The sequence below is a fragment of the Schistocerca nitens genome, chromosome 1 (assembly GCF_023898315.1).
Source record: "Schistocerca nitens isolate TAMUIC-IGC-003100 chromosome 1, iqSchNite1.1, whole genome shotgun sequence".
NCBI lineage: Eukaryota > Metazoa > Arthropoda > Insecta > Orthoptera > Acrididae > Schistocerca > Schistocerca nitens.
In genome coordinates, this window is record NC_064614.1 from 32,312,048 (window position 1) to 32,337,527 (window position 25,480).

At 42.0% G+C, this 25,480-nt stretch overlaps 1 protein-coding gene across 1 annotated transcript in view; it reads left to right on the forward strand.

Annotated features, from left to right (window-relative positions):
• Positions 1–25,480, forward strand: part of LOC126262686 (Down syndrome cell adhesion molecule-like protein Dscam2) — a 551,718-nt gene that overhangs the window by 508,977 nt on the left and 17,261 nt on the right. Inside the window, exons 33-34 of the mRNA XM_049959465.1 lie at positions 4,626–4,799; positions 17,761–17,878. Coding sequence (XP_049815422.1) covers positions 4,626–4,799; positions 17,761–17,878 — 292 coding nt within the window. The remainder of the gene's footprint in view (positions 1–4,625; positions 4,800–17,760; positions 17,879–25,480) is intronic.

Sequence of the window (25,480 nt, forward strand, 5' to 3'; positions counted from 1 at the left end):
GGATAGGTTAAAGTTAGATATAGTGGGAATTAGTGAAGTTCGGTGGCAGGAGGAAGAAGACTTTTGGTCAGGTGATTACAGGGTGATAAATACAAAATCAAATAGGGGTAATGCAGGAGTAGGTTTAATAATGAATAAAAAAATAGGAATGCGGGTTAGCTACTACAAACAGCATAGTGAACGCATTATTGTGGCCAAGATAGACACAAAGCCCATGCCTACTACAGTAGTACAAGTTTATATGCCAACTAGCTCTGCAGATGAAGAAGAAATTGATGAAATGTATGACGAGATAAAAGAAATTATTCAGGTAGTGAAGGGAGACGAAAATTTAATAGTCATGGGTGACTGGAATTCGTCAGTAGGAAAAGGGAGAGAAGGAAACATAGTAGGTGAATATGTATTGGGGGGAAGAAATGAAAGAGGAAGCCACCTTGTAGAATTTTGCACAGAACATAACTTAATCATAGCTAACACTTGGTTCAAGAATCATAAAAGAAGGTTGTATACCTGGAAGAATCCTGGAGATACTAAAAGGTATCAGATAGATTATATAATGGTAAGACAGAGATTTAGGAACCACGTTTTAAACTGTAAGACATTTCCAGGGGCAGATGTGGATTCTGACCACAATCTATTGGTTATGAACTGCAGGTTGAAACTGAAGAAACTGCAAAAAGGTGGGAATTTAAGGAGATGGGACCTGGATAAACGGAAGGAACCAGAGGTTGTAGAGAGTTTCAGGGAGAGCATAAGGGAACAATTGACAGGAATGGGGGAAAGAAATACAGTAGAAGAAGAATGGGTAGCTCTGAGGGATGAAGTAGTGAAGGCAGCAGAGGATCAAGTAGGTAAAAAGACGAGGGCTAATAGAAATCCTTGGGTAACAGAAGAAATATTGAATTTAATTGATGAAAGGAGAAAATATAAAAATGCAGTAAATGACGCAGGCAAAAAGGAATACATACGTCTCAAAAATGAGATCGACAGTAAGTGCAAAATGGCTAAGCAGGGATGGCTAGAGGACAAATGTAAGGATGTAGAGGCTTGTCTCACTAGGGGTAAGATAGATACTGCCTACAGGAAAATTAAAGAGACCTTTGGAGAGAAGAGAATCACTTGTATGAATATCAAGAGCTCAGATGGCAACCCAGTTCTAAGCAAAGAAGGGAAGGCAGAAAGGTGGAAGGAGTATATACAGGGTTTAAACAAGCGCGATGTACTTGAGGACAATATTATGGAAATGGAAGAGGATGTAGATGAAGATGAAATGGGAGATAAGATACTGCGTGAAGAGTTTGACAGAGCACTGAAAGACCTGAGTCGAAACAAGGCCCCGGGAGTAGACAACATTCCATTAGAACTACTGATGGCCTTGGGAGAGCCAGTCATGACAAAACTCTACCATCTGGTGAGCAAGATGTATGAGACAGGCGAAATACCCACAGACTTCAAGAAGAATATAATAATTCCAATCCCAAAGAAAGCAGGCGTTGACAGATGTGAAAATTACTGAACTATCAGTTTAATAAGTCACAGCTGCAAAATACTAACGCTAATTCTTTACAGACGAATCGAAAAACTGGTAGAAGCGGACCTCGGGGAAGATCAGTTTGGATTCCGTAGAAATGTTGGAACACATGAGGCAATACTAACCTTACGACTTATCTTAGAAGAAAGATTAAGAAAAGGCAAACCTATGATTCTAGCATTTGTCGACTTAGAGAAAGCTTTTGACAACATTAACTGGAATACTCTCTTTCAAATTCTGAAGGTGGCAGGGGTAAAATACATGGAGCGAAAGGCTACTTACAATTTGTACAGAAACCAGATGGCAGTTATAAGAGTCGAGGGGCATGAAAGGGAAGCAGTGGTTGGGAAGGGAGTGAGACAGGGTTGTAGCCTCTCCCCGATGTTATTCAATCTGTATATTGAGCAAGCAGTAACGGAAACAAAAGAAAAATTCGGAGTAGGTATTAAAATTCATGGAAAAGAAGTAAAAACTTTGAGGTTCGCTGATGACATTGTAATTCTGTCAGAGACAGCAAAGGACTTGGAACAGCAGTTGAACGGAATGGACAGTGTCTTGAAAGGAGGATATAAGATGAACATCAACAAAAGCAAAACGAGGATAATGGAATGTAGTCAAATTAATTCGGGTGATGCTGAGGGGATTAGATTAGGTAATGAGACACTTAAAGTAGTAAAGGAGTTTTGCTATTTAGGGAGCAAAATAACTGATGATGGTCGAAGTAGAGAGGATATAAAATGTAGACTGGCAATGGCAAGGAAATCGTTTCTGAAGAAGAGAAATTTGCTAACATTGAGTATAGATTTAAGTGTCAGGAAGTCGTTTCTGAAAGTATTTGTATGGAGTGTAGCCATGCATGGAAGTGAAACATGGACGATAACCAGTTTGGACAAGAAGAGAATAGATGCTTTTGAAATGTGGTGCTACAGAAGAATGCTGAAGATAAGATGGGTAGATCACGTAACTAATGAGGAGGTATTGAATAGGATTGGGGAGAAGAGAAGTTTGTGGCACAACTTGACTAGAAGAAGGGATCGGTTGGTAGGACATGTTTTGAGGCATCAAGGGATCACAAATTTAGCATTGGAGGGCAGCGTGGAGGGTAAAAATCGTAGAGGGAGACCAAGAGATGAATACACTAAGCAGATTCAGAAGGATGTAGGCTGCAGTAGGTACTGGGAGATGAAGAAGCTTGCACAGGATAGAGTAGCATGGAGAGCTGCATCAAACCAGTCTCAGGACTGAAGACCACAACAACAACAACAACTCTGCCACCACCTGCAGTGTGAACCATCTGTCTTCTGTGCAGCTTTATAACTCCTTCAGTCACATCAAATGTCAGTAGGAAAAAAGCAGAGGAAGTCAAGCAAGACATTGAACAAGAGTGTAGAATTGAGGTAAACCATACTAGGAAGAAACATAAAATCAGGGAATTTTTAGCTTCGATCTTATGGGTTTTCCACAGGGGCTATGAATTTATGGTGTGGAATCACAAAAACTGTAAAATCAGAGACTATAAAATTGAAGTTTCACTGTATTATTTTATAGGAAGCAGACACTTTTATATTTTTGGCTGCTCCATACATTGGTAATCATGATAACATATTTAGTACCGGTACTGAATGTTGTTGTGACCTTTTACAATATACTCTATAGTAAACTTAAATTGCTGTAAAAATAAAACCCATAATCTTAGTCTGCTATGTAATAATCTGCTTCTTAATAAAAAGGATATTGCACTGTGGTTACTAAGTATTGTTGTCTCATTCCCAGCTAATAAATATTTAAATTTCTTAAAACACCATACCATTGCTAATGTTTCCTTCTCCTTATAGAATGATTCTTTTCTTGCTATAGTAACATTTTACTCACATAAGCTGTTGACCCATGTTCATTATTAATTTCCTGGAAAATCTGACAATCCAAACCATAATTTGACGCATCTGCTGCTAAGTGAAATGGGTACGTAAAATGTGGTTTTTGTAAGTAATTGCACATGCAAGAAACTGTCTTTAGTTATTTTGAATTCTGTTTCACATTGTTGCATCCATTTCAAGTGTGTGTTTTCTTTCACTAATGCTAATAAATTTGGCCTGTTCAAAACTGAATTTGCCATGAACTTACGGTAAAATCCTATCATTCCTAAGTATGATTATATTTTCTTTTTAATTTTTTTGTGTTCTTTTTTTTCATTTGGTGCAGGACTACTTTTACAGTATCCAGCCAACTTGGATCAGGCTTATACTTTGTGTCTTATAATATAGCCTAGGAATTTTAGTTCCTCCTAGCCAAACTCAGATTTTGACCTTGTCCTATAGCTTTTTTTAGTACTTGTATAAAAGCAAATACAGATGCATGTAAACTGGAAGGTAGTACTTTGAATTGATAGCACCTCCCTTCAAAAAGAAATGATGTACAATATTTTCAAGGAATCTTCTGTCTGCTGTACTCCTTGGAGCTGTGGTTGGCAATGAGGTATTCTGCACTTGCTCTGATGTCACAACATCAGCTACTGCTCCCAATGCCACCCATATACCAACGAATAACTTCAACAGAGTGCACAAAATCAAATAGAGACAAATACCTACAATATGTAAATGAAACATGAGTTTGCATAATAACACCATATAACATGAATCAGTACCATGAATAATGCTGTGACTCTACATGTTTACTCATTAACGTACATTACGAGAGGAGCAGTAATTTTAGCATGATACATATATGCATATTTCAGTAATGTAAGTCTCAAAACGCCTGCACTCATTTAGCGCCTCTCTGGAGGACATGGCCAATATCCTTTCCCATCCAAGCTTTTTCTCTGTCCCTAAGGTCCTCATCATTGACAGGATGTTAAATCCTAACCTTTCTTTTGATCTGTCATCTATCATGTCTTGTAGGCTTCTCTTTATTATTGCTATTTTTTGTAGATTCTTTCCACAGTTTTTTTATTGTTATTTATTGTTAAAACTTCGTTTTGTAGCAGTTCATATCATGTAAGTTGCCACTGCATTGTAATAACTCTCTCTTATTGTTAGACTGTGTTAGAGTTAATGGAGGCGGACTTCCACTGATAGAATAAATTTCTCTGCAGCAGGGAGCGGCCATGAATCAGTACTGTCATCCAGTCTGCGCAGGCATATCAACATGAAGCAGCATCACAGAAAGCCCAGCACATGTCATAACTCAGAATCTGACACAAGTGGTAGCCCATCAGCAGTAAGCAGCTATAGGGTACCTACAAAACCGGCTGCTTCTAGGAGTCTTGGTATGTATGTTAAACATTCACTCCATAAGATTTATGTATTCTTCCTTCTGTAACTGGTCATTTGTTTTTGCATGTTATTTGTAGTAGATTCACTTGCAATGAAAGTTATGTATCCTGAAGTAACCATCTTTACATCATATAATTAAAATATGAGCATGCCATATTAACCCACAACATTCTCAGACTGTACCACTATTTACAGCAAGGAAATGTAACTTTTATGGTGTGATCAACAAGTTTATAAGATAGTTGTTACAGTGGTTACCCCAGAGCTTCTGTGTTAAATGCTAGCCAGTATTACCCTCCAGCACAGTAAAAACAGTTACCTTGTACCTAAAGTTAGCATACAGAGATCTAAAATATAATTATATGGTTCATGCTGGAATGTGAGGAAACACTATTTGTCAGTTGAAATTAGGTTTAGGAGCTGCTGTAAAGAGGGAATAATGTGCAGTACCTACACAAACATTTTCAGTCACTACTCTAAATATATTCTTTGTGACATCAGACTACATACAGCTATTCAACACTAATATTTTCAGAACCATAATTTTGTTTTCACCCTGACGAGTTGTGAGAAAGTCCTCATGAATGACCTATAGCATGTTTTTAGCTATATTAGTTATGGAGATTACAACTTCACTTTTTCAAATGTAGGTATAGTAATTTCTGTTGCTTGCATTGTAGTCCTAAAGGAGGTGAATTGAATGGTGCTTTGCTCTTCAAAATCCAGTTACCATTTTTGGAGTAATTACGGTATTTAGAACATAGGATGTATCCTATTTTGATCATGAAAATGATTGCTATCTTAAGTGGACGTTTGCAATTTCATACCAAAATTAAAAAAAAAAATGTGTTATATCAGAAAAGTAGGAAACAACATGTGCACTGTCATAGTATCAGTTGGGGTAAGATTTGTACACCACATAAAATTATGTACAAGCATTTAAACACGCGGACTTACTTTTTATTACTCACTGTGCAAAATAGGCTCTTTGTAAGCAACATAAAATAACAAGGCACTGAGAGCAACTTTGTACCAGCAGTAACACATACTATGGTTGATTGCTGGGTCAAATATTCCCATACAGCCCAACCCCCTTATAATTCGAAGCACATGGAATGTAAGGAAGTTTAAAGTTTATTTGATGGCTGGCTCCTGTGCAAACTGCTGGCTGTAGTGTTTGGTGCAGCTGCTGGCTGTGATGACATGTGGCTGCTGGGTGATGGAGAGGGGTGATAACCACAAGTGAGCTCGGCACAGGTGTCTCCAGGCACAGTAAGGACTGCAGCATACGTGTGGTGTCTGGCAAGGATGAAGGTAGGACTTACTCTGATTTGACTCACTTGGTTGAGACTGTTGTGGTTTTACCATTTTGCAAGGTCTCCATGGTGTGGTCTCCTCATCGGAACACCAGAAAGAAGCAAGTGTATGGTAGTTGGAGTGGTGATCTTATGAGATCTGTGCAGAGCGCAATGTGAGTGCAATAATCCAAATGTCTGTCAGTGAAAATGGTATGTTCACCATGAAGTGAAGCATTTCATTGTTGGACCTTGCCACTTAATCTCAGAGCTCTTGCACCAAATGTGGCAGTTCCACTGGGGATGGCTGTGGTGCCAGTGATGCTCCAAATGTCTGGCTTGTGCACTGTGTGAAGGCCTGAAAGGGCCAAGGGAAGGGCCTCCACCTATTTCTCACAATGGCAAATGAGAGCTGTCTTTAGCATCTGAAGCCACCTTCCTACCATCCCAATGCTGGCAGGATAGTAGCTTCTATATAATGATTCTAAGAACCACATAAATTGGGCAACTCTTGGAACAGAATAGATTCAGGCGTGATTTGTAGTGATGTGGAGGGGGCAACTGAATTGTGCTACCCAAGTAGCGATGAAGGCTTTGCTTTTGTCTCGGCAGAAATGTGCTCAATGGTTGTTGCTTCTGCTCATTGACTGTGTGTCCGCTACAGTGAACAGGTTTCTGCAGCTGTCCAAAGATGGAAGGGGATCTACAAGACCAATTTGGACATGGGCAAATGTCACTGGAGAGCACTGAAAGTGCCCGACATCGAAATGTACATTTTGTCCCAGTTTACACTGTTGGCATTGAATACACACGATCACATGCCTGTACATCTGTTTAATCAACTGCCTCGCAGAATAATCAATCAGTAATTTGGTGGTCATATTTATTCCTGCATGTGACAGATTGTGAACATTGTTGAAAGCAGCTTGATGGAGTTTTGGCAAGATGTAGGGTCTTGGCTTCAACTGGGAGATGTTTCATCATGGTGTCAACTTGGTAACTGGCAGTGGGATTTGGGTGAGTCACAGTTATGTAGAACAGTCAACCAATAATTTTTGAGTTGTGAATCTGCAGTTAGGGCAGTGATGAGTTCTTTCTGGTCCATAGTATTTGCCAGACACAGGTATACAAAAATTAATTGTCAATGATGTTTTCTGATCCTTTTATGTGGTTCTCATCCACCATAAACTATCTGACAAGCTCTGTATGTCTGAACTTCTGGAATCTGGAAAGTGAAGGCAATCAGTTTGTGGTCAGTGAAAATTGTCAAAGGGTGAGCATCAATTTGCGGGTGAAAATGTCTAACAACTTCATAAATCTATCATATATCCTCTAGTACTGCTGCGCTGGTTGCAACAGTAAAAAAAATTAATTAATGGTTGCCAATGGTGGTCAATATGTTGGTACAGGGCTACACTTATTGATGTTTGGGTAGTGTCTAGACTATGGAAGGGGGTGCAGATGGCACCGGGCGAGCGAGGAGAACAGCACCAGTAAGCTCACCCGAAGATCGCAGAAAACTTTTTCTTATCATGGGGTCCACTTGAGAGCTCGCGAGCCCATGGTGCCATGTCCTGCAAGTGTGTAAGTGGTTTTTGTCTATCTGCCACTGCCAGGAGGTGGTGATGATAAACATAAACTATACCTAGAAAACATCATACCTGTTGGTATTGTGTCAGCTTTGAAAGGGCTTGTAGAGCTGCTATCTTCTCTGGTAACGAACAGCTGCCATCTGCTGAAGTCAAATGTTCTGTGATAAACATACTGCTTTGCCAATGAAGCACTTTCCTTCATCCAGTATTTTGTCGAGGCTGTACAGCTGCTGACTCATTTATCATGTGTTGTTCATGTAGCAGGGTGTTGGTGACAACATAAGAATGTCATCAAGGCACGCAAAGCAAAATGGAAGCCCCTTCAATACTCCATCCACAAAATGTTGTCATGTCCATATGGTTTCCTTGAGACCAAATGACGTAAATGAAAATTCAGATAGGTTGAAGGGTGTAATTAGTGCAATCTTTGGGACAAACACTGGTAGCAATTACTTCTGTAAAATATCTTGGAGTATGCGTATGGAACGATTTGAAGTGGAACGATCATATAAAATTAATTTTTGGTAAGGTGGATGCCAGGTTGAGATCCATTGGGAGAGTCCTTAGAAAATGTAGTCCATCAACAAAGGAGGTGGCTTACAAAACACTCGTTCGACCTATACTTGAGTATTGCTCATCAGTGTGGGATCCGTATCAGGTCGGGTTGACAGAGGAGATAGAGAAGATCCAGAGAAGAGCGTCGCGTTTTGTCACAGGGTTATTTGATAAGCGTGATAGCGTTACGGAGATGTTTAGCAAACTCAAGTGGCAGTCTCTGCAAGAGAGGTGCTCTGCATCGGGGTGTAGCTTGCTGTCCAGGTTTCGAGAGGGTGCATTTCTGGATGAGGTATCGAAGATATTGCTTCCCCCTACTTATACCTCCCGAGGAGATCATGAATGTAAAATTAGAGAGATTCAAGCACACACGGAGGCTTTCCAGCAGTCGTTCTTCCTGCGAACCATATGCAACTGGAACAGGAAAGGGAGGTAATGACAGTGGCACGTAAAGTGCCCTCCACCACACACTGTTGGGTGGCTTGCGGAGTATAGATGTAGATGTAGATGTAGATGTAGATGTAGACATCGTAAGGTGTCAGGTATTTGCTTGTAGGCTTTGTGATAGTCTGTGATGCTGAATAGTTGTGCATCAGCTAATGCACTTGTCAAATCTTAAATGTTTGTTATAGGGCACCTGTATGGGACTGTCCTTGCATTTAAAGCATGATAATCACCACAGGGAAGCCACAATCCATCTTGCCTGTGAATGAGGTGCAAAGGTGAAGACCACAGACTGTCATAATGGCAGAGGATTCTATTTGGAGAATTTCTGTGAATGTGGCCTTAGTTTCTGTTAGGCACTCCAGAGTAATACTGTGGATAAGTTGTGAAACAAGTTGGCCAGGTGTGGTATGGATAGATTATGTGGTATTGTGTTTGATACTACTATGCTGTACTGGTGTCCTTAAATTGGTAGGAAACTTCACTTCACAATCCAAAATGATGTTTGAGGATGGGCCGGCCGAAGTGGCCGTGCGGTTAAAGGCGCTGCAGTCTGGAACCGCGAGACCGCTACGGTCGCAGGTTCGAATCCTGCCTCGGGCATGGATGTTTGTGATGTCCTTAGGTTAGTTAGGTTTAAGTAGTTCTAAGTTCTAGGGGACTAATGACCTCAGCAGTTGAGTCCCATAGTGCTCAGAGCCATTTGAACCATTTTTTTGATGTTTGAGGATGAGTACTTCCTTTTTCAATTATTCTGTTTCCATTTCAGCTGCTTTCAGTTACCTTTGCTGAACAACAATATCAGTTTTAAATCTTGGTTTTAGTCATATAATAAGTAAGGCATAAGCAAGATATGCTCTAGGCATATCATGATATATATTCTTGAGAAGTTCTGGCAGCATCCTAGTCGCCATGTTTACCTGACAAGAACCCAGCTGTATATTCATCGACTCAAGTGGAGAGATCTATTTTAAGTGTCCCCCCCTTTTGAAGACAATTATACAACAGTTCTCAAGTGTCCTTCCATGATTATCAACTTGGTCCACTTCATCAGAAGAGACATCAGAATATTTGTCCAATTTTTCCTTATTACTTACAGAATGGTGTCCAGCAGGAAAGGGGTGTTTTGGTTGTAAACAGCCCCATCTCTCTCATGCATTGTACACATGATGTGTGAATGAATGTGCTTCATACTGGGCATCTACAAAAAATAGAAATGACACAAAGTTCACTACATACTTGTATTGTAGCCCACCATCTGTGGGGAGTTATATGTACTACCTGTGATGGACCAGGAATTGCTTCATTGCTCATTTTTAAACTAATAAATGAACTGACAAAACAGAATGGCATTCACTGTGTAATAACATGTTAGAGTGCTGAGGTTGACAGTAACTGGACACAGAGCAGATGGAAGTTCTGTGACTTTCCAAGTTTAGAATTGCGGAACCTGGTCAATAAAAATTTGTAAAAATAGCACATAATATTGGGCACCTAACATGTGATTTGTGCTGTGTTGTTTTATAAGGGTGGAGATTATATGTGCATTTTTATAAAACTGAGCTGGATAATATATTGCCATTATCATAGAAAGCATGAATGCATTTTGAATGTTAGGTAATTGTGCTCGATATAAAGCCAGAAGCCTTCAAAAACATATCTCTGTATAATCAAACAATGGAAAATCCAAGATGGAATGTAACAATACCAGATAAGGAAAGTTGCTACTCACCATATAGCAGAGATGCTGAGTTGCGATAGGCAAAACAAACCAACAAAAAGATTCACACAATTATAGCTTTCCTTTTGGCCATTAAGGCCTTTGTCAGCAGTGGAGACACACACACACACACACATCTGCAGCCTCGCAGAGAACTGAAACCACACTGCAAGCCACAGCACCAGTGCATGATGCGAGTGGTGACTGGGTGGAGGTAAGGCGGAGGGATAGTATGGTGGGGGTGGCAGACAGTGATGTATTGCAGTTTAGACGGAGGACAGGGGAGAAGGTGCGGAGGGGGGAGGGGCTAAGTAGAGTAAGGGAGAGAAATAAAAAGAAATTAAAAGACTGGGTGTGGCAGTGAAATGATGGCTGTGTAGTGCTGGAATGGGAATAGGGAGGGGGCTGGATGGGTGAGGACAGTGACTAACGAAGGTTGAGGCCAGGAGGTTACGGGAAAGTAGGATGTACTGCAAGGAAAGTTCCCACCTGCGCAATTTAGAAAAGCTGGTGTTGGTGGGAAGGATCCATATGGCACAGGCTGTGAAGCAGTCATTGAGATGAAGGATATCATGTCTGGCAGCATGTTCAACAACAGGGTGGTCCACTTGTTTTTTGGCCGCAGTTTGTCGGTGGTCATTCATGCTTAGACAGCTTGTTGGTTGACACGCCTACATAGAATGCAGCACAGTGGTTGCAGCTTAGCTTGTAAATCACATGACTGGTTTCACAGGTAGCCCTGCCTTTGATAGGTGATATTAGTGACCGGACTGGAGTAGGTGGTGGTAGGAGGATGTATGGGACAAGTCTTGCATCTAGGTCTATTACACAGGTATGAGCCATGAGGTAAGGGGACTGGGAGCAGGGGTTGTGTAAGGATGCACGAGTAAATTGTATAGGTTCAGTGGATGGCATAATACCATGATAGGAGGGGGGGGGGGGGGGGGGGGGGAAGGATAGTGAGCAGGACATTCCTCATTTCAGGGCACAACGAGAGGTAATCGAAACTCTGGCGGAGAATGTAATTCAATTGCTCCAGTCCCGGATGGTACTGAGATACGAAGGGAATGCTCCTCTGTAGCTGGACTGTGAGACTTTGGGAGGTGGTGGGGGACTGGAAATATAAGGCACGGGAGATTTGTTTTTGTACAAGTATGGGAGGATAATTACGGTCAGTAGAGGCTTCAGTGAGACCCTCAGTATATTTTGAGAGCGGCTGCTTGCCACTGCAGATGTGACGACCACGGGTGGCTAGGCTGTACGGAAGGGACTTCTTGGTATGGAATGGGTGGCAGCTGTCAAAGTGGAGGTATTGCTGGTGGTTAGTAGGTTTGATATGGACAAAGGTACTGATGTAGCCATCTCTGAGATGGAGATCATCATCTAGGAAGGTGGCTTGTTGGTTTGAGTATGACCAGGTGAAGCAGATTGGGGAGAAGTTGTTGAGGTTCTGGAGGAATGTGAATAAGGTGTCCTCAACTTCAATCCAGATAGCAAAGATGTCATCAATGAATATGAACCAGTTGAGGGGTTTAGGATTCTGGGTTTTTAGGAAGGATTCCTCTACATGGCCCATGAATAGGTTAGCATAGGATGGTGTCATGCGGGTGCCCATAGCCGTACCACGGATTTGTTTGTAGGTAATGCCTTCAAAGTAGAAGTAATTGCGGGTGAGGATATAGTTGGTCATGGAGACTAGGAAGGAGGTTGTTTGTTTGGAATCCATAGTGCGTCTAGAAAGGTAGTGTTCAATAGCAGTAAGGCCATTAGGAATGTTAATGTAGAGGGAGGTGGCATCAATAGTGATGAGCAGGGCACCATATGGTAAAGGGACAGGAACTGTGGAGGGTCAGTCGAGGAAATGGTCAGTATCTTTTATATAGGAGGATAGCTTCCAGGTAATAGGCTGAAGGTGTCAGTCTATGAGAGAAGAGATTCTCTTAGAGGGGGCACAGTAACCGGCCACAATGGGACGTCCTGGGTTGTTGGGTTTGTGGACTTTAGGAAGCATGTAGAAGGTGGGAGTGCAGGGAGTGGTAGCGGTGTGCTGTTTTCCTTTGTCACTACTTTCTTTTGCATCGCTATACTCAATGTCCATCCTTCTTTCTTTTCTTTCCTGTGTTTCTCTTGTTGGCTTATGAACTGCACGTAACGCTCTACTTGCGAGCCACACTGTATCAACCATCTGAGCTGCACGCAACAGATGGCCTCAAGACCACGTTGATTGTTGGTGCAGCATCTTATGTTCCACATTACTCCCGCCAATATAGTTAAGCCTATGCCTTCAAACTGATCACTCTCCTTGTGTCAGTTCCCGTATTTTTGCGTGTTATCTCCCACACTTTTCTGCTGCCACACGATCGTGCATTTCTACCTACGAACCTCTCCCAAACCCCCACACTTTCTCTATTCTATCCCTGTTCGCACCCACTAATTCCATCTCATCCAGACACATCTGCCATCCCTCTTCTTTATGCTTATCTGCCCTCAAACCTGCTACCCACAGTAATATACATATATTTATTAATGATTAGATACTCTCTACTTTGACCCTTGTGACTTCTCAACATTTTTAGTGAGTTTTCACCTTCCACTATCATCGTCTTCCTCAGATTTCATCTCATTTTTCCCCTTGTGCATTCATTTCATCTGTTTCGTATTTTTCACACATATTTGGGTGTATTTTTGGGTATTTTTTCGGACATAATTCTACTTTCTTAAGTAATTTTTTGCACCATAATGGATCCTTGCTCCTTCCATCTGCGTCAATACAGAAAAATTTCCTTATCCCTAGCCAGATCCCAGTCCCACATACTGTTCCTGTGTTGTTTACTGTTCCTGTGTTGTTGCTTGGCTCATGAAATCCCCCCACCCCCCCTAATGGCCTTACCATCAAATTACCCATCTCCAGTTGCCACCCCTCCTTCCACAATGACCTCCACCTGTTCAGATTCCGCCAATCTTTAGTTCTCACCAACACAGTCCTGCAAAACCATATCAATCAAGCCCAATCCTCCATGCAGTACCTTCTCTCCATCTGGAAAATTCTCGTGCTATGTAATCGCAAATTCCGGGAACCCATAACATACATTGAAACTCTTACCCTGCAGGAACTTGAGCAACATGCACAACGCCACCTGAAAAAGCTCTCCATCCTGTTCACTTCCTATTCCCGCCTCTGAGTACCGCTGTCCACCACTACTACAACAACCTCCAAACCTCCCGCACACCCTCTCATAGCTGACAAACCCTGTCTCGCAGACCTACTACACTTACCCCACCCTCCAAAACTCCCTCCCACCACCACACAGAACCCAGAACTTAAACAGACCCACAACACAGTTATGAACCTTTCCTCCAGAAGCCTTAGTCTCACAGAAATATCAGTCCTTTCCAAAGGTCTCACCTTTTGCCCCACTCCCAAATTCAACCATGCAGGACTAGTTAAAGACCTTCTCTCATTCTCTCGATCCCTACAGTGGAAACACTTTTTTGCCACCAACCCGACCAATCAGACTCAACCAAAGACCAATACTGAACCTTGCCTAACTCAGTTCACTCCTCTATCCAACTGTGATCCACCCCCATTGCCTCCAAACCACCCCTTGTTAACTTTCCAGAATTTCTTAACCTCAAACCTGCCTCACCATCATTCTCCAAATCCCTCAACATGAAACTAACCTTACAACCTCAGAAAGAACCACAGTCCACCATCTAAAAACTGATCCCAACCTTATAAACCTACCTGCAGACAATTGCTCCACCACCATTGTTTTGAACTGCAAGAATCACGTGGCAGAAGGACTCCGTCAGATACTTCCACCTACAAACCATGCCACAGTGATCCCATTCCAGTAATCCAGCAGGATCTCCAGTCACTACTCAAATCCTTAGGCCCATCCCAGAACCTCTCCCCTGAGGCCATCTCTCTACTTACCCCTACCACGCCCTGCACTCCCACCTTCTACATGCTCCCTAAAGTCCATAAATCCAACCACCCAGGATGCCCCATTGTGGCCGGTTACTGTGCCTCCACTGAGAGAATCTCTGCTCTTGTAGATCAACACCTTCAACCTATTACCTGGAACCTATCCTCCTTTATAAAAGGCACCGACCATTTACTTGACCGCCTCTCCACAGTTCCTGTGCCTTTACCACACGGTGCCCTGCTTGTCACTATTGATGCCACCTCCCTGTACACTAACATTGCTAATGCCCATGCCCTTACTGCTATTGAACACTACCTTTCAAGATGCCCTATGGATTCCAAACCAACAACCTCCTTCTTAGTCTACATGACCAACTATATCCTCACCCACAATTACTTCTCCTTTGAAGGCATTACCTACAAACAAATCTGTGGTATGGCTATGGGCACCCGCATGGCACCATCCTATGCTAACCTATTCATGGGCCATCTAGAGGAATCCTTCCTAAAACCCCAGAATTTTAAACTCCTCACCGGGTTCATATTCATTGATGACATCTTTGCTATCTGGATTGAAGTTGAGGACACCTTATTCACATTCCTCCAGAACCTCAACAACTTCTCCCCCATCTTCTTCACCTGGTCATACTCAACCCAACAAGCCACCTTCCTAGATGTTGACCTCCACCTCAGAGATGGCTACATCAGTACCTCTATCCATATCAAACCTACTAACCACCAGCAATACCTCCACTTTGACAGCTGCCAACGATTCCATACCAAGAAGTCCCTTCTGTACAGCCTAGCCACCTGTGGTCATCGCTTCTACATTGACAAGCAGTCCCTCTCAAAATATACCGAGGGTCTCACTGAAGCCTCTATTGACCGTAATTATCCTCCCATATTTGTACAAAAACAAATCTCCCGTGTCTTATCTTTCCAGTCTCCCACCACCTCCCAAAGTCCCACAGTCCGGCCACAGAGGAGCATTCCTCTCGTAGCTTAGTACCATCCAGGACTGGAGCAACTGAATTACATTCCCACCAACACCAGCTTTTCTGAATTGCGCAGGTGGGAAGTTTCCTTGCAATATATCCTACGTTCCCGTAACCCTCCTGGTCTCAACCTTTGTTAGTCACTGTCCTCACCCATCCAGCCCCCTCCCTGTTCCAATTCCAGCACTACACAGCCATCATTTCACCACCACACCCAGTATTTTAATTTCTTTTTCTCTCCCCCCTCCCCCCTCTCCCCCCCTCCACCCTTCCCCCGCACCTTCTCCCCTGTCCTCCGTCTAAACTGCAACACATCAATGTCCGCCACCCGCACCATACTGTCCCTCCCCCTCCCCGCCCCAGCCTCGTCCTTACCCCCACCCATTTGCCACTCCCATCATGCATTGGTACTGCTGCTCGCAATGGGGTTTCAGTTCTCGTGTGTGTGTGTGTGTGTGTGTGTGTGTGTGTGTGTGTGTGTATGTGTGTGTGTGTACTGCTGACAAAGGCAATGGCCTAAAGCTATAATTGTGTGAAACTTTTTGTTGTGCCTATCACGACTCAGTATCTCTGCTATGTGGCGAGTAGCAACTCTCCTTCTCTGGTGTTATTATCTCTGTGTAATGCTGCGCCACCTCCCTGTACACTAACATTGCTAATGCCCATGCCCTTACTGCTATTGAACACTACCTTTCAAGATGCCCTATGGATTCCAAACCAACAACCTCCTTCTTAGTCTACATGACCAACTATATCCTCACCCACAATTACTTCTCCTTTGAAGGCATTACCTACAAACAAATCTGTGGTATGGCTATGGGCACCCGCATGGCACCATCCTATGCTAACCTATTCATGGGCCATCTAGAGGAATCCTTCCTAAAACCCCAGAATTTTAAACTCCTCACCGGGTTCATATTCATTGATGACATCTTTGCTATCTGGATTGAAGTTGAGGACACCTTATTCACATTCCTCCAGAACCTCAACAACTTCTCCCCCATCTTCTTCACCAGGTCATACTCAACCCAACAAGCCACCTTCCTAGATGTTGACCTCCACCTCAGAGATGGCTACATCAGTACCTCTATCCATATCAAACCTACTAACCACCAGCAATACCTCCACTTTGACAGCTGCCAACGATTCCATACCAAGAAGTCCCTTCTGTACAGCCTAGCCACCTGTGGTCATCGCTTCTACATTGACAAGCAGTCCCTCTCAAAATATACCGAGGGTCTCACTGAAGCCTCTATTGACAGTAAAGGAAACAAAAGAAAAATTCGGAGTAGGTATTAAAATCCATGGAGAAGAAATAAAAACTTTGAGGTTCGCCGATGACATTGTAATTCTGTCAGAGACAGCAAAGGACTTGGAAGAGCAGTTGAATGGAATGGATGGTGTCTTGAAGGGAGGATATAAGATGAACATCAACAAAAGCAAAACAAGGATAATGGAATGTAGTCGAATTAAGTCGGGTGAAGTTGAGGGTATTAGATTAGGAAATGAGACACTTAAAGTAGTAAAGGAGTTTTGCTATTTGGGGAGCAAAATAACTGATGATGGTCGAAGTAGAGAGGATATAAAATGTAGACTGGCAATGGCAAGGAAAGCGTTTCTGAAGAAGAGAAATTTGTTAACATCGAGTATAGATTTAAGTGTCAGGAAGTCGTTTCTGAAAGTATTTGTATGGAGTGTAGCCATGTATGGAAGTGAAACATGGACGATAACTAGTTTGGACAAGAAGAGAATAGAAGCTTTCGAAATGTGGTGCTACAGAAGGATGCTGAAGATTAGATGGGTAGATCACATAACTAATGAGGAGGTACTGAACAGGATTGGGGAGAGGAGGAGTTTGTGGCACAACTTGACCAGAAGAAGGGATCGGTTGGTAGGACATGTTCTGAGGCATCAAGGGATCACCAATTTAGTATTGGAGGGCAGCGTGGAGGGTAAAAATCGTAGGGGGAGACCAAGAGATGCATACACTAAGCAGATTCAGAAGGATGTAGGTTGCAGTAGGTACTGGGAGATGAAGAAGCTTGCACAGGATAGAGTAGCATGGAGAGCTGCATCAAACCAGTCTCAGGACTGAAGACCACAACAACAACAATGCTGCGCAGTATGTGTATTACATGTAATTTGAGGTGAAATGAGAAGAATTTTAATGAAAAATTATGGCATATAATTATGGGCTGCTAGGCCATTTCCAAATACCTATGTAGAGTAATATGGTTACTACACTTAATTATAAAATGTATTAAATTAAAATGTTATTATTGTCATGGTTTAGATGTACACATTTTATTTGTAGATTCTAATAATTATTCTGATGTCACAATAAAATATGCTTGGATTATTAGATATAAAACTGTGTAATAAACAGTATTAACAAACTCTCATTTGCTTTAAACATGTGTTATAGAAATTTATCAACTTGACTCTAGTACTGAGTCAAATGAGACTTCACCTCTTCCCCAAAGAAGGCAGATGCCCCTCCAGCCTATGTGCTCTAGCAAGACAGCACTGCAGATGCACACCAGGTAGTCAAGGTTTGTTCCTACAGACTAGTTACATTCACACAACATGTCGATAGAAAAATGAAATACAAGGTCATCAGGTTTTTCTGCCATGTGTATGTTATCTGGCTTTATACTGTTGAAAAGTTGGAGTTATCATATTTTCCCTTTAAAAAAGTATTGTAAGGTTATTAACATTGTTTGATTTGAAATATAGAAGAAATTTTTGTATGTTTTATCATCATGTAAATAAACCATGTTGTTAAGCATGCTTGACTCAGAGATTACTGGTTCAAATTCTGCTGGTACAAGAAATTTTCATCACCAATATTTGGCTAATATGTGGAGAAGAGATGACACCGCACCGTTCCTTATCACCACAATCTGCATTAGTGCCTTGAGTGTTGCAAAAATCTCAAAGGTGTATCATGGTGTGAGGGGATGCGACACTCTTGATGTTGGGTGGAAGATCATGCTATCTCAGCTATTGCAACTGGGAAGCGGGTTAATATTCATCAAGAGAACTCTGTAGTGATTCATTTCAGATCATCACTGAGTAATTTTGGATATACTATTTACTAAGCAAAAAAGGATCCAATATATAGAGAGTAGGCATATTTGCAACTACAACTGATACCCCACAACAGCTGTAACCAACCAACCAAAACTGAACTCCCCCAGCAGGGTCTCAGTTTTGATGCTGAATGGCACTCCTCTGGAAATGGCTGTAAGTCTTTGTGACCTCTTTTGTGATTACATCCTGACTACTCCCCCTTTCAAGGTAGGGATATGGATAATGCGGTCTGAAAGACAAAATTCTGAGCTTCGTAGTCAAAATTAGAATGATGAGCACTTGCTTTTCACTAAGTCTCTTCTCCTTTCTGGCTTTTCAAAACTAACAGCTGTGGAGGAGGAGGAGGAGATTAGTGTTTAACGTCCCGTCGACAACGAGGTCATTAGAGACGGAGCGCAAGCTCGGGTGAGGAAAGGATGGGGAAGGAAATTGGCCGTGCCCTTTCACAGGAACCATCCTGGCATTTGCCTGAAGCGATTTAGGGAAATCACGGAAAACCTAAATCAGGATGGCCGGAGACGGGATTGAACCGTCGTCCTCCCGAATGCGAGTCCAGTGTGCTAACCACCTCGCTCGGTACTAACAGCTGTGCAATATATATTAAAGATGAATGTCTTCTTCTTTTATTTAATTTTGTCTGCTTGCTGCAGCTTTAATTTTCTGTATTTTCGACATTAAAATCCACATGAATAGTGATTCAGCGATTCCTTATCCTTCCGTTGTTCATTGATTAAAATATTTCTTTCATTCCTGTATGTCAGTGAACTTTTATTACAAGCATTTATTTTGAGTGGTGGCTGAGCTTGTACTAACTAAAAGTTTTACATAACTTTCCTTTGTTTCCATTTACGTTGTTATCTAGAATGTCTGTTGAAGTACTTAGGGATGTGGTATGAAGTCCTCCTTGGCACTCTGCATGGCATTGGTAGCTTCATGCAGTACCTGCTGTGATGTAGATATTTCTGCTACAAAACACCATCCACCGCATGCCACCCTGGGAGTACCCGAAGCAAATAATAATAATATAAAATAAATATTTGAACATATATAGGATATTGTCTATGTATAAATAGCAGTTTTTTTTTTCTTTGGGCTATTTTTCTCCCATTTACTTATTACTAAAACTATAATAAAATTAGTTGTACACGCACTTGCTCATTTGTAAATGACAAGCCTACAGAAAATTTAAAATCTCTAATATTTACAAAAAAATCTTGTATTTCATTCAGCTGAATTTTGTATCCTTGTAGGTTGAGAATTCACTTCTCAGTGTGAAGTGTAGAATTGGCTATTGCTGATTTTCTTAGTAGGGCGCATCCTATGACTAAGGCTCCACACATGCTGGTGTCCTTAGTAAGGCACACCCAGCAGTGGCCTCACAGTCTTACAGTCTTTGTTTTGTAATTACCATTAAGGTTGTTTGTGCTAATGATTAGGTTATCATTCTCATTTCTTAGTCCATTTTGATCCATTAGGTAAGAGAATTCAATTTTGAGAAAGAGAAAGAACACAGACAGTACAATTTCAATTTATAAATCACAAATGATAAACTGTGCAGTGTAAATATTGAAAATTTTCAATATAATTTGAATTTCGGTTTTTTAGCATACCCTACAGATGGGTTCATGGAAACGTTATAATTCAGTCTACATAAAGGACATCGCATTCAGTGTGTGAATGTGTGTGGGGGGGGGGGGGGGGGGTAAGAAAACAGCTAAGACATGATTGCTATTGATTTTCAGTACCTTTATGAGGTTGTTAGCTGTGCGACTGAATTAATGACAAATCATTATCATTTTAATTAATTCATATATTGATATCTTTATTTCAGTGCTCTGCGTGTAGAATGTTTATTGGTGTCTAAAGGAATGAAAATAATGTAGAGTTGGTGAGTATTGTTGTCAGTTTCTTGTTGATCATATATTAGATTTACAGTCACAATTTGCAATAATCGGAGGCAGGAAAGATTTAGTCTGTTGACTGGCTGAGATCACCGACAGTTAAAGAGGGTCATAATGCGTAATAGGCAGATATCTATCCAGACCATAACACAGGAATCCCAAATTGCATTCAGATCCAATACAAGTACTATGACAGTTAGGCAGGAGGTGAGAAAACTGGGATTTCATGGTCAAGCACCTGCTCATAAGGCACATGTCATGCCAGTAAATGCCAAATGGCACCTCACTTTGTGTAAAGAGTGTAAACATTGGAAGACCGAACTGTGGAAAAACGCTGCGTGGAGTGGCAAATCACAGTACACAATGTGGCAATCTGATGACAGGGTTCGGGTTTGGTGAATGCCCAGTGAACGTCATCTGCCAGCTTGTGTAGTGCCAACAGTAAATTTTGGGGGCAGTGCTGTTATGGTGTGGTCATGTTTTTCATGGAGGGGGCTTGCACCCCTTGTTGTTTTGCATGGCATTATCACAGCACAGGCCTACATTGATGTTTTAAGCACCTTCTTGCTTCCCACTGTTGAAGAGCGATTCGGGGATAGCGATTGCTTCTTTCAACATGATCGAGCACCTGTTCATAATGCACGGCCTATGACAGAGTGGTTACACGACAATAACATCCCTGTAATGGACTGGCCTGCACAGGGTCCTGACCTGAATCCTGTGCAACACTTTTGGGATGTTTTGGAACACCGACTTCATGCCAGGCCTCACCGACCAACATTGATACCTCTCCTCAATGCACCACTCCATGAAGAATGGGTTGCCATTCCCCAAGATACCTTCCAGCAACTGACTGAACGTATGCCTGGAAGCTGTCATCAAGGCTAAGGGTGAATTCCAGCATTACCGATGGAGGGCACCATGAACTTGTAAGTCATTTTCAGCCAGATATCCGGATACTTTTGATCACATAGTGTACATTCTTTGGGTGCTTTTAGTCAGCAGTTGTGGGATGCCCAGGACGATTTGGTTTGTGGGTCTTAAGAAGAAGTGTGGGGTAAGAAGTTCTATGGATTGAGGTGTTAGTCCTTGTGAGGGGCCTAATGTTTTAAGGAGAGACTGTAGGTCAGTTTGTATCACAGGGACAGGATCTTGATGAAGATGCTGAATGTAGAAGTGTCAGACAGCTGACGTAGACCCTCGTTTACATACTCTTGTCGCTCAAGTTCCATAGTGGTAGATCCCTTGTCTGCTGTGAGGATAATGATGAAGTCATCATTTTTTAGATAATGTACACATAACTGTCATGAGAGCTAAGTGCCAGGAATACCTGGAGAACCTTTGTAAGCTACACACATCGAAAAAAAGTTTTGCATCACCTCGGTTCCAAGAGTTCCGGAATCTGTACAGAAAATTTGAATAGAGATCAACGTAAACATCATTTCTGCCCCTTTTATTGCTCATGAAAACCACACATTGCATGTTGTACCACCATACAGTGAGACCTTCAGAGTTGGTGGTCCAGACTGCTGTATACACCGTTACCTCTGATACCCAGTAGCACATTCTCTTGCATCGATGCATGCCTGTATTCATCATGACATACTATCCACAAGTTCATCAAGGCACTGTTGGTCCAGATTGTCCTACTCCTCAATGGCGATTCGGCGTAGATTTCTCAGAGTCGTTGGTGGGTCACGTCGTCCATAAACAGCCCTTTTCAGTCTATCCCAGGCATGTGCAATAGCATTCATGTCTGGAGAACATGCTGGCCACTCTAGTCAAGGGATATCGTTATTCTGAAGGTAGTCATTCACCAAATGTGCATGATGTGGGTGCAAATTGTCATCCATGAAGACGAATACCTCGCCAATATGCTGCCGACATGGTTGCACTATCGGTCGGAGGATGGCATTCACATATCGTACAGCCATTACTTCCATGACAACCAGCAGCATACGCCGGCCCCACATAATGCCACCCCAAAACAGCAGGGAACCTCCACCTTGCTGCACTCGCTGGACAGTGTGTCTAAGGTGTTCAGCCCGACGGGGTTGCCTCCAAACATGTCTCCGACGATTGTCTGGTTGAAGGCATATGCGACACTCATCGATGAAGAGAATGTGATGCCAATCCTGAGTGGTCCATTCGGCATGTTGCTGGGCCCATCTGTATCATGCTGCATGGTGTCATGGTTGCAATGATGGACCTCGTCATGGACATTGGGAGTGAAGTTGCGCATCATGAAGCCTTTTGCACACAGTTTTGGTTGTAACACCATGTCCTGTGGCTGCACGAAAAGCATTACTCAACATGGTGGCATTGCTGTCAGCATTCCTCCGAGCCATAATCCGTAGGTAGCAGTCATCCACTGCAGTAGTAGCCTTTGGGCGGCCTGAGCGAGGCATGTCATCGACAGTTCCTGTCTCTCTGTATCTTCTCCATGTCCAAACAACATCACTTTGGTTCACTCGCAGATGTCTGGACACTTCCCTTGTTGAGATATGTTGTACGCGTGGCATTCATCACAACAGAAGCCACAGAGCTCCTATTCTAGTGCAGATTCTACAACTACAGCATCTGACAATGGGTCCAATTCATAGCAACTGTTTTCAGTGAGTACTACACATCAAACAACATAAAGCATCATTTTAACCCTCCATTCCAACCATGCTCCAGTGACAAAACGGAGTACAAGATGTGGACATTTAAGTGGCAAATGTTTAAAGCACTGGGAACCTCCACCACAACAACAGTGCTCACATGTTTCCAGGGCATGTACAGGACCACAGCCATCCAGCCCTGCAGCTCCTCCATAGCAGAAAACCATGAATGTTCCTTATTCTTCTGGTCACAGAGCCCCTGGAAACCAAAGGACACTGTGTGCTACTGCTAAGAACAACAGTCTTGACACACTCCTATGTAGCAGAAGAACTGTGGACACCAGCAGCAAAGGTAGACACCCAAGGACAGCATATCGCCTTTGTCAGTTCATCGAAGGGTTTGGACTGCTGCCATACAAACTATCTCTGTTCATTCCTGCCAACCACACCATCATCACTACCAGAAGCACACCCACAACCAGAACACTCTCCAACGTCAGAACTGTGTAACTGCAAAGATACATCCACATCCAATACAACTAGTAGGAGTACTAATAGGCACATACATGGAAATGGAGATATCCAGACAGACTTTGGAGTCACGGCAAACAACATTCACGTCACCATAATCCAGCTCGACTCTAAATTATCCAAGTTCCATACACTAGGCTTAGCCACAGCCTATGGGATGTTTCCAGAATGAGATTTTCACTCTGCAGTGTAGTGTGTGCTGATGTGCCATGTCTCGGCAATATCCTTTCATCCAGGAATGCTAGTTCTACAAGGTTCACAGAAGCTTGGAAGGTAGGAGACTAGGTACTGGCAGAATTGAAGCTATGGGGATGAGTCATGACTCGTGCTTGGGTAGCTCAGTTGATAGGGCACTTGCCCGTGAAAGGCAAAGGTCCTGAGTTCAAGTCTCAGTCTGGCACACAGTTTTAATCTGCCAGGAAGTTTCATATCAGCACACACTCCACTGCAGAGTGAAAATCTCATTCTGGCCTTGAATAATGCCTGCAGAATGCAAATGACCCTATAGTTGGAAGGTTGTTCAGCATATTCTTTCTTGGATTCTTCCTGTTTTCAGGAAGTTGGGAAGATGCTGAGAGTCAGAGAATGGTTGAAAATGTCTGTTATTTTGAGTAGCAGAGGATCGAAGAGGAAACTGGTCATTTGCACTGCTATATTATCCTGTCCTACAGCTGCCAAACAAATACATGCAATGGTCTCCCTGACTGTATTATGGCTTACCAGCTACAGGCAATATTATTTGTTTGTATCAACCACTGATATTTTAAGGGAGTCATTGGTTTGTGGCCTTATGTGTTCATTGAGTAAAGATGTCTGCATGGCGAAACAGTCACTTAGATCTTCAATACGGACTAGTGGTTCAGCTGCAAATTTAGGTTTGCCTCTTCCTAGACATTGTAGATTTTTCCACAGGACAGTAGGTCTGTGAAAGTCCTCAGTTCACGAGTGGGCATACCTGAGTTTTGCCTTTCCCACAAATTGAATAACTCACTTGCATAGTTGCTTGTAGCTGAGATGGTTATCAGAAATCAGGTGCCATTTGTATGTTCTGTGTGCTGCATCTCTGACCATCATAAGATGCTTGAGGTGGTTTGTAAGCCATGATGCAGGTTTTATTTCTACTCTTATTGTTTTTAGCAAAGTGTGTTTATCATATAGAGTATTTAGGCTCTTGGTGATTATACTGAAAATAATAATAATGCAAAAGGAAACAATAAAAACAACAGATTATACCAAAAATATCAAGGAACTTTATTTTCCTTGCTTTTTCTTTCTCTAAACTTGGATTAAACACAGTACTAGTTGAGAAACACAACTACAATAAGGAGCTAGACATACTTATTCAAATAGCAAAACATAATGCATACCAAGAATCCCTAAGTACAAAACTGAGTTGAGAAAGTCCAGAAAAACATATAACTAAGAAATGAAAATATCACACAAATCCAGGAACCCCCCCCCCCCACACACACACACACAAACAACAACAAAAACAACACTAACACTACACACCAAGGACACAATACCAAAACTTGACAGACAAACTGGTACACAATCAAATATAGAAATGAACTGCACATAGAATTTGGAACATCCTTAACCTACAACAAATAAAACTAGTGTAATAAACCACACTCCTGACACGAAAACCACCACCCTAATAGGAACAAACAAGAAAATAGTAAGATTCTATAACCCTACAAAAGAACTTCTAAATCCAAATGGCAATAATAGAGAAGAAACACATAATAAATTACCAAGCAAATATTAGCAACCACTCCATATTTCAACTAAAACATACAGTACATAAAGAACAACTTCCCTGGACACTACAAAAGTAATATAACATAAACTAGACAATGCACTCACCCTACATCACTCACCACTGTACCATTGTAGAACAATAATTTACACTCACAAACAAGCACATGTCACCCCCCGTTAAAAAATAAATAAATAAATAAATAAATAGCAGATGATCCCAAGTACCACCAAAACAAAACAAAAGACAAGCACA